This window comes from Lissotriton helveticus, chromosome 6 (genome assembly GCF_964261635.1).
Source record: "Lissotriton helveticus chromosome 6, aLisHel1.1, whole genome shotgun sequence".
NCBI lineage: Eukaryota > Metazoa > Chordata > Amphibia > Caudata > Salamandridae > Lissotriton > Lissotriton helveticus.
Window position 1 is genome coordinate 1,598,035,262 of NC_136067.1, and position 13,830 is coordinate 1,598,049,091.

General features: G+C 47.9%; 1 protein-coding gene across 1 annotated transcript in view; it reads left to right on the plus strand.

Annotated features, from left to right (window-relative positions):
- The window catches only part of DNAAF10 (dynein axonemal assembly factor 10), a 71,931-nt gene that overhangs the window by 37,339 nt on the left and 20,762 nt on the right, over nt 1-13,830 (plus strand). Inside the window, exon 3 of the mRNA XM_078649401.1 lies at nt 5,817-5,947. Coding sequence (XP_078505527.1) covers nt 5,817-5,947 — 131 coding nt within the window. The remainder of the gene's footprint in view (nt 1-5,816; nt 5,948-13,830) is intronic.

Sequence of the window (13,830 nt, forward strand, 5' to 3'; positions counted from 1 at the left end):
CGATCACCGCAGGTTATCCACTGCCAGGTTAAGCAATTTGGCTAGTAAGCATCATGAGCCCGCCTCCCTCTCCATCCAGTCTGTCTTCCAGCTGCATCCCTTCCAACCATTGTGCAACCCACTGTAATTGGGAGGCTAAAAAACATAATGCAAAGTGTGGCACCCCAAGGCCACCCTCATTCAGAGGTTGCCAAAGACACTCTCTGCCTTCATGTTTCCTGAATAAGGTCCCTCAATAAGGAGTTTACTTGATGAAACCATCTAGTCAGCATTGTGACCGGGAGTTTAGTAAAAATAATATAAGCACAGGAGCGTAGCCATTTTGGATAGGGAGACCAAACCTTGATAGGTAGACGTAAGGAGCACCAGAAGGGAACACAAGGTCGAAGAGATCGAAGAGCCCACCCAAGGTTACCCTCCCTGAGATTTTCAAGGGAGTGATAAACTTATCCCTAGGAATCTGCGACCAATTAAGCTCCTCCAGAAGTTTCGGGGGTGGGGGAGCGAAGGGCCCACAGGAAACAAATAGGTCTTACCCCTATTAACTTTTAAGCCCGATACTCTTTCAGATTTTCCAAAGAACTCCAGGGCTGTAGCAGTGCCTGTCTCTGCATCTACTAGATAGATCAAAAGAGCATCTGTATATAGGGAGATATGTTCTCGCCCTCGTATAAGTATTCCCATTCCTTCTCCGCCCAACCTGAACAGAACTGCTAGCAACTCAGTCACTAGTCCCTCGGAAGACTCTGTATTGCTGGGACACAATCTTACCCGTTAAAACCCGCGCCGTGGGGCCTTCATACAATAATTTCATCCACTTCAACCAATCCTCCCCAAATCCAGTCTGCTGCATAGTTTCAACCAAGGAAATCCCACCGTATCGTATCAAAGACCTACTCCAGGTCAATTTACAGAAAGGCTGCCTGTGGGAGGGCTTGGGCCTCCGGGTGAAACACAACCGAGTACGGTCTCCGCAGATTGAGGGATGTATTCCGGGATGGGATGAACCCGTTCTGGTCAGGGTGAATCAAAGTGGAAATATGTGGAAGTAACCGGAGAGCCATGATTTCACAAATGAGTTTAAAATCCATATTAAGATTGGAGAGTGGGAGAAAGTCTGTTGTGTTAGCCCCTGGGGCCATGGTCTTGGGGAGTGGGATCATTACGGTGTCGCACAAAGAGTCTGGAGTCTTCCAAGCCAAAGAGATTCCGCATATAGGGCCACTAATAGGGCCTGCTTCTTCACTCTGAAGGTCCTCCGAAAAATCCTGCCTTGCATCCCTTTCACCCTGAGGAAAACAGTTGTGGGAGCTCTAATCATGTCTAGGGTAGACTACTGTAACGCCCTATACATAGGTGCCGGCGAAAAACAGCTTAACCGACTCCAGTCCATCCAAAATGCGGCGGCCAGAGTTCTGCTTAATCTCTCCAAACGACACCCTACCTCTAAAGCAATAGGCGAACTACATTGGCTCCCAGTCAGGAGAAGAATTCAATTCAAGGTCTTGTGCCTGGCCCACAAATCCCTGTATGGGCAGACCTCCAAACAGCTCTCCAATCTTCTCTCACCCTATACACCTGAACGCCTACTTAGATCCAGCTCCCAAAATCTACTTCACATCCCTAGGACCAAGAGAGTCCGTTGGGGCGGCAGATCCTTCTCCCATCAAGTCCCAAAGCTTTGGAACAGTCTACCATCCTCACTGCGTTCCGAAAAGAGTATAGCCAAGTTCAGAAGAGAGTTGAAGACCTGGCTCTTTGTGCTACCTTAACTCTGCCACATCCATCTCTCCGTCTTACAGCGCCAAGACGCCTCGGCATAAGAGCGCTCTAAAAATAACTCACTCACTAATCTTGGAGCCGGTATTTGGACATGAGCAGAGTAGAATTCAGCCAAGAGGCTATTCGGGCCAGAGGTCTTCCCAGTGGCCATACTTTTAATGGCAACTGAAACTTCTTGCTCTGTTACCAGTCCACCCAGAGCCTCCTTAGCCAGGGGATTCAGTTTCTAGAGCTGCATCTTACCCAGAAAGTCCACTTGTACCTGCAATGGGATCGGGTTGGTGCATAGTACAAGTCTTAGTAATAATCGCAGAAGACGGCATTAAATGCTTCAGGATCATAAACCATTTCACTGGCCCTACCCCAAACTGGTGTGATCGGGGACCCCTAGGATAGTGGCCCGATTTGCCACGCCAAAAAGCGACCCATCCTCCCCTCCTCCTGCACTTTAGTGAGGTACCCTCTATAATCATGGCACTGCAGCTGTTTAGGGCCTCACCATAGAGCACACGTGCCTCTCAGGCCCTCTGGATCGTCGCCTTCCGTTCTCTGCCCATTACTCAGCCGATGCAGTCTATCCTCCAGTGCCTTCAGTTCTAAATGTAGCTCTCTCTGGGCCCCCATCGAGTGTCTCAGGCAGTGTCTGCTTATCACTGTTTTAAATGCCTCCCAGTCTGCCAGTTCCGTGGACGCTGCCTGTGCATTCCCCAATAAATAATTGTCAATGGCGGCCTTTAAAGGTTTCAATTAAGCAGATATCCTCCAAGGCCAGGGGATTATGCCGCCATGGGGGAACAGAGGGCGGTTCCTCAATAGCCTAAACTCGAGAAACAAAGGACAATGATCTGATATTGTACACCCTAAATTTTCAGCGTGAGGAATTACGTTTCCATGGGCGTGTGAGCACAGAAAAAAATGTAAACGTTTGTGTGAATGGTACATGGGTGAATAAAAGGAATAATCCCTTGCGGTAGCAAATTGTGTCCTCATTCCCCAGTGTGCCATCCAATCCTGCAACCCTGCCGCACCACGATGAGCCGGGGTGCCCGGCAAATGGGGTGTTGACCGATCCAAGAAAACATCAGACATGCTATTAAAATCTCCCCCAAAAAGTATATCCACTGCTGCTAAATCGGCCAATGGAGCTGTGAGCCTGTGTAGGAGAGGGACTTGGTCTTGATTAGGGGCGTATACGCTACCGAAGGTAATCTCCCATCCAACCAGCCTCCCAGTAACTAAAACGTATCAGCCTTCCTTAGCAATGAATGTACGCTGAGGTTCAAATGGGGCTCCTGCCCTCTCCGATATCAACACCCCTCTTGAGTATGCTGAAAGGGAGGTAGCACATATTTGTTCCTTCCATCTCCCGTGCATTATTTCCACTTCGCTCTAAATAAGATGTGTTTCCTGCAGCATAGCTATCTGCACTCCTCGCCTTTGTAAGTATCCATGGACATTGTGTTGCTTGGTTGCAGACCCCATCCCTCTGATGTTCCATGTCATAAACGTTTATGTGTAATGTGTTGCAGGCATAATAGGCTGTTCACTGCCGACCTACCCCTGACCTCACTCCTTTCACCATCCTTCCAGCTAGGCAATGGAAGGCCACACATGCATAGAAAACAAACAATTATAAAATAATATGTAAAACATCCCTGAACGTAAACTCCCACCTCCCAAGAGCAGTCTGGCAACTGCCAGCCGCCCAAACCATGAGTGAACCATCAAATTGAATTAGAAGGCCCAAACTAGGTAAAGTGTCAGCCTCCCAATAGGGGGCAGGCTATAGTTCAAGGGTGATATATATGTTTTCTCCCCACTCCAGCTGCGCCAGCCCTTGTCCACAACAATTGCCCAAAACATCCACCCAGGTCAAAATCAGGATAATGTGTGATTGGGTGGCTGCCGTTTCTTCCCCACTAACGACTCCTCAGATAATATTGTCTGCTGTCCCCGGAGTTGCATCTGGGAGCTGGGTGCTGTCTGCCCGTGTGGACTTAGATTCAGATTCCCCTGTCTCCACAGATTGAGAGCCAGCTTCTGATACACTCTTCGATCCTTTCATAATCGTCACCCCTGCCTGGAGAGCAGCGGTTCTTTCCCTCTAAGTCTGTGATGGTCTGGGCTTCTTTGCTGGGCACCTCTGGAGCTGCCTGCAGGGCCTCTTTATTGCTAGTTCCATTTATGTGGGCTCAGCCTGTTCACCTGTGTGCTACGTTCTGGCCTTGTACGCTTTTAAGCCACTCCCAGGCTACTACAGGGTTGTAGCGAAAGTGAGCCTTCCCGTCCAACAGGATTCAAAGACGGGCCCGAACATTAGGGAGTACTGTAGGCCCTCTTCCCTCAGGGCCCTCTTGACCTCGAAGAATTTGGTCCTCCTCCTTTGCACTTCCATCACATAATCCGGGAATAGGGAGACCTTACTATTATTGACTTTGAAGGGACCTGTATTTATAGCTTAGCTTTGTGCAGCAGAGTATCTCTATCTTTGTAATAGAGTAGCTTCGCCACTACCGGGTGCCGGTGGGCGGGCCGGCAGCCTGTAAGCCTGCTTCAAGGTATAGTAGGCCGAGAGACCCTCCGGGGCCTCCACCTTTTGAAGCCAATGTTCCAGGTAGGCGATCATGTCTGTATTCTCCACCCCATCAGGCAGTCAAACCACCCGAATATTATTGCACCCTTCTGCGTTCTTCGCTTTGCAGTCAAGTACAAGGACCCTGTCTGTGAGTCCCCTGACCTGGAGATACATTGTTTTTTTGCAAAGGATGGAGATCATCTAGTAAAGACTCTGTCACCTTAACTCATTTTGCAAGTTTGTGATGCTCTGAGCAGCCCAGTCCCACGGCCACCGTGCTGATATCTAGATGCAAGGTGGCTTTGGTGTCTGCAATGGCCTAGAGTATTTTATTTAGTTGTAGCTGCATTGGTTCCCCAGAGGACCCCGACTCCTGCCGCTGTGCGTTTGGTGTCACCTCTTGTTCAGGAGGAGCCTCTGACAGCCGAGCTTTGGTATTGCCCATCTCTACTGGAAAGGCTGCCTGCTAGATTTGTGAAAGGGTTCCCCACACTGAAAGTTCCAGAAGACCCCAAAGGCCCAATTACAGTAGTCCCGATTAATTATGACCCTAAGAAGTGGCTACCACTACAGAGCAGTATGGCACACCAGTCGCAGAGGGTGCCACCAAAGGTTGAGGAGGCCCAAAAGTAGTCTGCAGATGTTCAGTCTAGTGCCTCTGTCTTTCTGTTCCCCTCACAATGCACCACTCTGGTCTCTTCATCCCTGGGGGTGGGGGGGTGTCACTCTACCCACCCCCCAGGGTTGGAGGTGCCGCCGAGTTCTTTGCCGGGGCCGGTTTTCGGCCGATTTTAGTACAGGGCCGATTTTGCAGCTATGCAACAAAAAACGGCCCTGTATCAAAAACGGCCCCCAGGTGGTCAAAACCGGCCCCATCCGTGTGGCGCACCGGGGGATTGCCCGGTGCCCACTATGGCCAGTCCGGCCCTGTTTCCTCTGCAGTGGTCGAGGGATCTCGCCCCGGCATTGATCTCCGTCCAGTCTGCACGTCGGTCCGGGGGCTCTTGCAGTCTTAGGCTGACTCCGCCATCTTGTCCAGCACCAAGTCTCCACCCAGCGGCGATTGCTATGTGGGGATGCCGGGTGCTGGCTTGCCTGTTCTCTCTCGTCACGGCACCCACCTCGTCAGGTGATAGTTTTTCATCCCCTGAAGGCAAGGGTCTGAGCCCTATTGGGTAGGATAATGAATGGGCTGGCGCGGAGCTGCAGGCTCACAAATCCGCTATCTTCAGCTGTCAAGTTACGCCCCGCAGTGCCATAGACCAAGTTAGCTTGTATACAAAATAAACTTTTCAGGTTGGGGCCAAGAGACAAAAGATTTCTCTGGAGAAGTGCAGAATATGGTTCCCATAGGTCAACGATGCATTCAACTGTTTTTGTGATCCTTTCACGGTTACTGGATTTTCATAGTTCATTGTTACTAAGTTTAAAATGTGCATATGTGTTGCCTTTTTTCCAGGAATTTGGAAGCAGCAGAAATCCCAGTATACTCAGTCAAAGGACATAAAGAAATTATAAATTGCATAGATGGAGTTGGGGGCCTAGGAATCGGTGAAGGAGCGCCAGAAATTGTTACTGGAAGCAGAGATGGTGAGTCTGCATCTTCTATAGATTGCTCTCCCAAGAAATGTATTTTTAATTGCAGGGCTAGATTTTCTTTATTTCAAATATAATATCTTTTATCACATTCATTACATTTTCCACTTTAATGTCGACGTTCCTAGCCATGGTGAATGAAACGTTTATTCTGATAAGAACACGGCGGCTAGCACTTTGCTTTAACTCCTTTATTGCTCCTGATTGCAGCCTTCAGTTCACAACCCTGAACTCCAGAGAGGACATCGGCAAGGCAATCTGAAACGCCAAATGTGTCCTGCATTGCCACTTGGTGACCTGCCAGACCCCCCTCCCCCTTTAATGTCATGCAAGAGAGTCCAAGTCACAGAAAGTAGAGGTTTTTTGCAAGATTACATTCACACACTGACTGCTTGCTCAAAATTTGCTTCAATTGGTAGATGTAATGAGATTTGACCAGCACTAAGAATCGCAATTCTTCAAATTAAATGCTAAGAGATTCTGAATTTCATTTAACACACAGAGGCTAACATTATGCATTTACTCCTTTAATGCTACTCCACGCAGCACTTATAGCACAGATAGGCTAGACTGCCTAGCTTGCTGAGCTGCGCTAGCGCCTCATTGAATACTTAAGTGTTTTTAAAGCTGAATACAGAACTGTTCACTTATTTTTAAAGCTCACCTCGTTTTACTTTTGCTTTGTTGTGCACTCGCGGTCTGTTTTATTTTGTGCACCTTGACTCCCCAGTCCACCGCAGCTATCCATTCTGTTTGTGTGGAGGGAGTAGACGGATCTTTGGAAAACAAGGGGCATTTTCCTCACTTCCTGGTGGGACACTTACGAACGGCCATCTTGACAGGGTGACGCTCTAGTGCTCCCTACCACTTCCCTACCAGTTTATTTAGAACCCATGGCGGCCATCTTGGCAGGGTGACGCTCTAGTGCTCTCTACCACTTCCCTACCAGTCTATTTAGAACCCATGGCGCCGACGCGCAGCGACAGATAGGCTAGACTGCTTGGCTTGCTGACCTGCGCTAGTGCCTCATAGAATACTTATGTGTTTTAATGCTGAATACGGAACAGTTCACTTATTTTTAAAGCTCGCCTGGTTTTACTTTTGCTTTGTTGTGCACTCGCGCTCCGTTCTATTTTGTGCACCTTGACTCCCCGGTCCACCGCAGCTATCCATGCTGTTTGTGTGGAGGGAGTAGACGGATCTTTGGAAAACAAGGGGCATTTTCCTCACTTCCTGGTGGGACACTTACGAACGGCCATCTTGGCAGGGTGACGCTCTAGTGCTCCTTCCCTACCGGCCTATTTAGAACCCATGGCGCCGACTCGCAGCGGGGGCGCCGCCGGCGCGTCTAAGTCAAGGCAGTCTGCCACCGGCCGAGACCAGGAGCCACGACCCCTGGCAGTTTTCAAAATAATCTCACTTATAGTGCTCAGACACTGACTGATTTGACAGGAGCCACTGATATCAACTGTTCACACTCAATGAACCTTGCTAACAGTCCCTCCTGCTGTCCCTACTGCAATTTTAAATTTCAACCCCACAGCAAGGATGCACCTTTACTTGGCCCTCCCTTAAAATTTTTCCTCCTAAACTGCCGTTCCCTTCCCAAGCACTCAGTTGAACTTCCACTCCTACTAGATGACCTCAAACCAGATGCCTTATTCCTATCGGAAACCTGGTTACAAGACAAAGTTGACCCAGTCATTATTCAAACCCTGCCACCTGGATATTTAATTCACCGAGTGGACCGTAAGACTGGAAGAGGTGGAGGATTAGCCATAATATTTAAAGACCACTTCAGCTGCCGGTCATCTACGGACGGTCCACCAGATTGCGAAAGCATGAACTTCTCATTAGAATTTCCCCCCACTAGCACCTTTTCCGGTTTACTGCTCTACCGAATCCCAGGTCCCATAGGTCAATTTCTTAGTGCACTTTCCACACTTTTCGCCAACTTAGCACTAACTCCAACTAACTTCACAATATTGGGGGATCTAAACAACCACATGGATGACCCCTTCAACCATCTGGCAAATGAGTTATCAACAAGCCTCTCGGCACTCCAAATTAAGCAGAAAGGCTTTGCCCCCACGCACGACAAAGGCCATCTCCTTGACGCTGTGTTCAGTAATGATGAGAATCTCTTGGTTGGCACTCCCATTCCCCTCCCTTGGACTGATCACTTACTAATCCCCCTGGTCTGGGAGACCTTGGCCCCCACTCCACCCCAGAGTGCTACTTTGATATTAGAAAGGAAATGGTCAAATCTCTATATTAGACAATGGACCACAGCTCTTGATGCCACCAGACCTCAAAGTGACCCCAACCCTGAGATGGCAAATAACAACTTCAATCTATGGATCCAAAGCTCATTGGACACTATACTTCCCAAAAAACCCACTCATAAGAGATTCAAGCAAAAATCGGCACCTTGGTTTTTTCCTAAATTAAGGGAGCTTAAGCAGACTTGCAGGAAATTTGAAAGGAGATGCAGACAGAATTTTGCAGAAGAGAGGAAAAATTATTATAGAGACGCAATTAGGAGTTTTGAGGCAGAAATCAAAACCGCCCAAACCACCTTCTATGAGGAGAGGATCAATGCAGCTGCCAACTCTCCTAAGGAGATCTTTCGTATTGCTAAATACCTCGCCACCATGTCACATAAACCTCCCAAAACGGAGGAAGCGCCAGATCATTGCAACAACCTGGCAGAATACTTTAATCAAAAAATTAATCTGATATGTCTGCCTTTTCCTCCCCATCTGACTGAGTCTACTGCTCTCAGCACTAGAAGTTTGTATCCCGAACTACAGTGCTCTCTAGGAGAGTTTCCTCTGTTAGACGCAGATTCCCTGGATTTTCTTATTTCTAGGGTAACCTCAGGCTCTCCCATGGATCCCGCGCCTCCGCAGTACCTCTCATTAGTCACCAATGCTATTCGCCCAGTCATATTAGATGCTTTAAACTCCTCCATTATTTCCGGCATGGTACCTCTGGCATGGATATGTGCGCAGGTTAGAGCCCTTTAGAAGAAACCCAATCTAGATCACTCTAATATGGCCAACTACCGTCCCATCTCTCTCCTTCCATGGCTGAGTAAGCTGATTGAGAGACACATAAATTCCACGCTGGTACAGTACTTGGAATCCAACAACCTGCTGCATGTCTCTCAAAAAGGATTCCGTCCTGATTTCGGGACTGAGACGGCCCTTCTGGCTGTAACAGAGGAGGCAAGGAGACTTCTGGACCAGGGCGGCTCAGCAGCAATCATTCTTTTAGACCACAGTGCCGCCTTCGACACTGTTGATCATAACATCTTGTTTGAGCGTTTAAAAATTCTTGGAGTGACAGACTTGGCACTTACCTGGTTCAAGTCCTTTCTAAAGGACCGGTTCGTTCAAGGTTTTGAAGGAACAGCCACATCAAACCGGTGTCCTCTTAGCTGTGGGGTCCCCCAGGGTTTTTCCCTGAGGCCCACGCTCTTTAACACCTACATGGCCTCATTGGCAGAGATAGTCCTTCCATTCGGCATAAAGATCATGACCTACGCAGACGATACCCAATTGGTGGTGGGATTAAACCACCCTGAGGGATCATCCTGCGCCCTAGGTACCTGCCTAGAGGCGGTAGCCGAATGGATGGATCACTCCCACCTCAAGCTAAATGGGGACAAGACCCAACTGATGTTTCTGAGCAGATCTCCATCACCCTCCTCGGCACTCATATGGTTGACCTGTATCGGCCCTATTCCCACCCCAAAGCAGCAGATTAAGAGTTTAGGCATGTGGCTTGACTGCTCTCTCTGCTTTAATCATCAAGCCACTAAGCTCTCTGCTACATGCTTTGGCCTAATGAGAATGTTAAGAAAGATCCCCCCTGCTCCCTTTCCAGGCGAGGAGGATTATGGTGCAAGCCCTCATACTTTCCCGCCTGGACTACGGGAACGCGTTGTATCTGGGCGCCCCCAGTCCACAATCCAGAGATTACAAGTGATACAGAATTGTGCAGCTCACCAACTGCTCCCGATTCCTCGGAGACAATCAGCAAAACCTGCCTTGAGGAATCTTCACTGGCTTCCAATTCGGTCCAGGACACATTACAAGGCCATGTGCCTGGCCCATAGAGCTATGTGGAAATCAGGCCCAGCCATTATTCAGTCCCTGGTCACCCCCTATCAACCCCCCAGGAGTCTTGGTTTCAGCTCCACTGTTCTTGCCACCCCAAGGAAAGTATGACGATCCAGATGGGGTGGTCGCTCTTTCTCCCTGAATGCCTCCACTCTTTGGAACTCTCTCCCCCCTAGCCTTCGAGGGGAACCAAACTTATCGGCCTTCCGAAGACTTCTCAAAACTCATCTTTTCAGTACTTCACATTTGTATGACTTGCCTATCTGTCAGTTTGCTCCACAAGCGCTAGGAGGCCTCCGGGTAGCTATGCGCTATAGAAATCCAATTTCATTCATTCATTTCATTTCATTCATTCATTCAGCACTTAAAAGAAGTTAACGTCATAAAAGAAACATTCCAGCACAGAACATTCAATACATATAATTAGTCCATGCAGCGAGCAATCTGCCTCTTTTAAATGTTGCTCCTCGCAGATAAGTACCCTATTATGTCTTGTTATATTTAACTATTTTCGCCTGCTTATGCTTGGCATTTTGTTTTGTTAATATTAGCTAGACACATGGCTTCCAATTTATGGAACCCATTTCCTTAGGATTGTTATCTCTTATTTTATTTATTTAAATTGTTAATCACTCTAAGGATCGCTACCTTTTGTTTATTTTAGCCTAAATGTGGTAAATGCCGTTATTGCACCACTCGCTAACTAAGTAGGCGTGCCATTTGAAGTGGAGCGTCTCCCTGGGGCCTGGTTCCAGGCCGTCTCTGCCTGCCGATCCGAGGCGGTCTCTGCCTACAAGTCCCAGACTAAGGAGATCACCTCAGCGCGACTCTGGTTACGTGGCCCCTGTAGTGCCATCGCAGCCTGCCAGGTGTTCTGCAGGCAGCTCCAACTACCTACGGGGCGCTCGTTGTATGCCGCATCCGACAGACACGTCCCTTCAGGCAGTGACACATTTCTGAGGTTTAGAGGAAATCCCTGGGCAACGGCCCTACATGTAATGCCCCGCCACCTTTGTTTGGGCATGAAGCAATATGCTTTTTAAGGATCCTGGGTGGACGAGGGGGAACACTGTAAAGCGTCACATTGACATTTACAGTGTCCCCAACTCAGCTGTTTGGTCTGGCCTATGCCCTTTGTTGAATTTCTCCTCAGCCCAGAGCGCTTGCCTTTTATTTAAGGATCTTGTGTTTTAAGCCTTTGTTTAGAGCTTTCTTGTTGCAGACTATTCCTTGCCTCTCCTTTTTGACTTGTATACATTTACTGTTCCTCATTATAGACTAGCATATCTGATCAGGAAGTAGAGAACCTTGAGATTTCACAGGGGAAAAAAAAATCAACGAAGAGTTGATCAAAAGCTAATTCATCATGAGATGTGAACTTGTGTACGGAGGACCCTTGATCAGGTCATGGTTATAAGAGGATCTGAAAACGCAGGGGCTCTCGGGTCCATTTCAGGGGAAAATTCTGCTCAAGGCGGTAAAAGGGTTCAGAGGAAAAGAAAATCCAAGCACATTGAGAGAGGGGCTATACCCTTTAAAAATATGGGAGACCCAAGCACCTTGAGGAAGGTCAGAGGTCTAAGCACCTTGCAGAGTATGGGTGTCCAAGAGACACAAAGCTGAAAGGTGTCCGATACGGCACAACAAATTCAAAGGTCCCAAGTGGCATTCACGTTTCTGATGTAGAAGAGGAGGAACCTCGTTACGAACCCCCCTTAGATGAATATGTTTTGGACCTGGATCAAGAGTACTTTGACGGGACACACTCTTTCCAGGTTATGATACCCCCTCTACCTTCAAGGCTGTAATCAAAGATCCTTTGGGAGAGGAAATGTTTTCCCCCAGACAGCGTCAAGCACCCTAGGAGTGATGAATGGTGGCCCCTTTACCATGTAGCCAAGTTTATGAAAATGTGGATTCGGAATCCTCTTGAGACGGGAGCCCAGAACATTTTAAAGGCCGGATGCTGGAGACCTGTTATACATGATATGGTGTTCCTTACCACTAATTTAGACCCAGAGAGCATCACCTTTTTTTTCAAGCTGGGTAGAGACCCTGAGAAGGCACTTGAGAGGTCCCTTAAATCATGCCAGGATCGCCACCTTAATGTGGTTGGACCACTGGGAACAATTATTTACATGGTGGAGGAGGCACACACCTACAAATTTCTGCTGGATATAGACCTCCTCAGAGGGTGGAGCCAAAAGGCTACAGTCCTCCTTGAGAATGCAAACACCGGCCATAATGTCAAAAGGTGTAGAGTTGTGCTAATGAAAATAAATTCAAAGCTTGGTGATCTTGCAAAAAGAGAGCCTACTGAGAATCCAAAAGGACATGATCAAAACACAAAACACTGAGCAAGTATGTTGCGACATTTACAGCCTTCGACAAGGTGTAGTCTAATATGTGCAAAGTCTTCAGCCCAGGTGTTTTTGGATTGGATGGCAAAAGGAGACTTTCTGCCCGCCGCGGCTCCCAGAGGTCACACATCTCGAATTAAAGACAGCCAAGAGGCCTCAGTTGAGGCTGTCAGGCCGGAACCACAACCTATCGCCAAACAAGACACAACCATCGTGGAGGAGGAAATGGGTCTCATGGATAAGGCTTGGCCAGATATCAGGGCGAATACTACAATTGTACCTTCTTGCCTGGGAAGAGTGGGAGGATGCCTCAGACTTTTTTCCCCACGTCTGGGAAACAATTACACAAGATCCTTGGGTCTTACAAACCGTCTGAGGGTTCAAAATATATATTTCTGGAAAGAACCCTTTCAGGCAGTTCTTTCAAGAGAGCTGAATTTGACCACTGTTCAACAGCAAATTGTAGAAGACGAGGGGAAAACTTTGTTGCAGAAGGGAGCCATCCTACAAGTACATTGAGAGCACAGGGTTTTGTTTTCATAAGTACACTGTTCCTAGTGGAAAAGGAGGACAAGGGTGGAGACCTGTGATCCACCTAAGCGATCTGAACAAGTTCCTAGTCTACATGTACTTCAAGATGGAGGGGATCCATCCTTAAAGGAATATGTTGCTATAGAAGGATTGGCTAGTGAAGTTAGATCTGAAAGATGCCTACTTAAAAAAAAAAAATCAAATAGTTTTATATAGCGCAAACTAGACCCGAGGGTATCGAAGCGCTTTACATGAGCACCAGTTTCGTTACAGATGGACACATTCATTTTGTTAGGCACGGGGAGATTAAGTGATTTGCCCTGAATCACACTATGTTGAGCCTCATTGCTGAGGCTCGAATCCGGTACCCCAGCTTCGAGGTCAACCGCTTTAGCCGTAAAGCTACAATTCCCATGTCCACGGAGTATCAACCTTATCTTCAATTCACCTGGCAGGGTCGACTTTATCAATTCCATATGCTTCCCTTTGGACTGTCGTCGGCACTGTGGTGTTTTACCACGGTAATGAGAGCTGTAGCATCCTACCTCAGGGAGAGGGGTATATGGATGATTGTTTATTAGGACGACAGCCTCATCATGTCCCAATGCCAAGCGCAGATTTTGAGGGACTTGCACATGGTCATGTCCCTCTTGGAGTGTTTGGGCTTCATTGTAAAAGGGGACAAATCCTTTCATGCCCCGTCCAGGTCTCTGGAGTTCTTGGGCTTCACAATAGATACTGTGAAACGGGTTCCTGCTATTACCCTTAAAGAAGACTGCCAAAATTCGGAAAGAGATAAGATTTGTTCTCAAATGAGAATCTCTAACACTGAGGTAACTAGCCAGCCACTTCTTTGAAG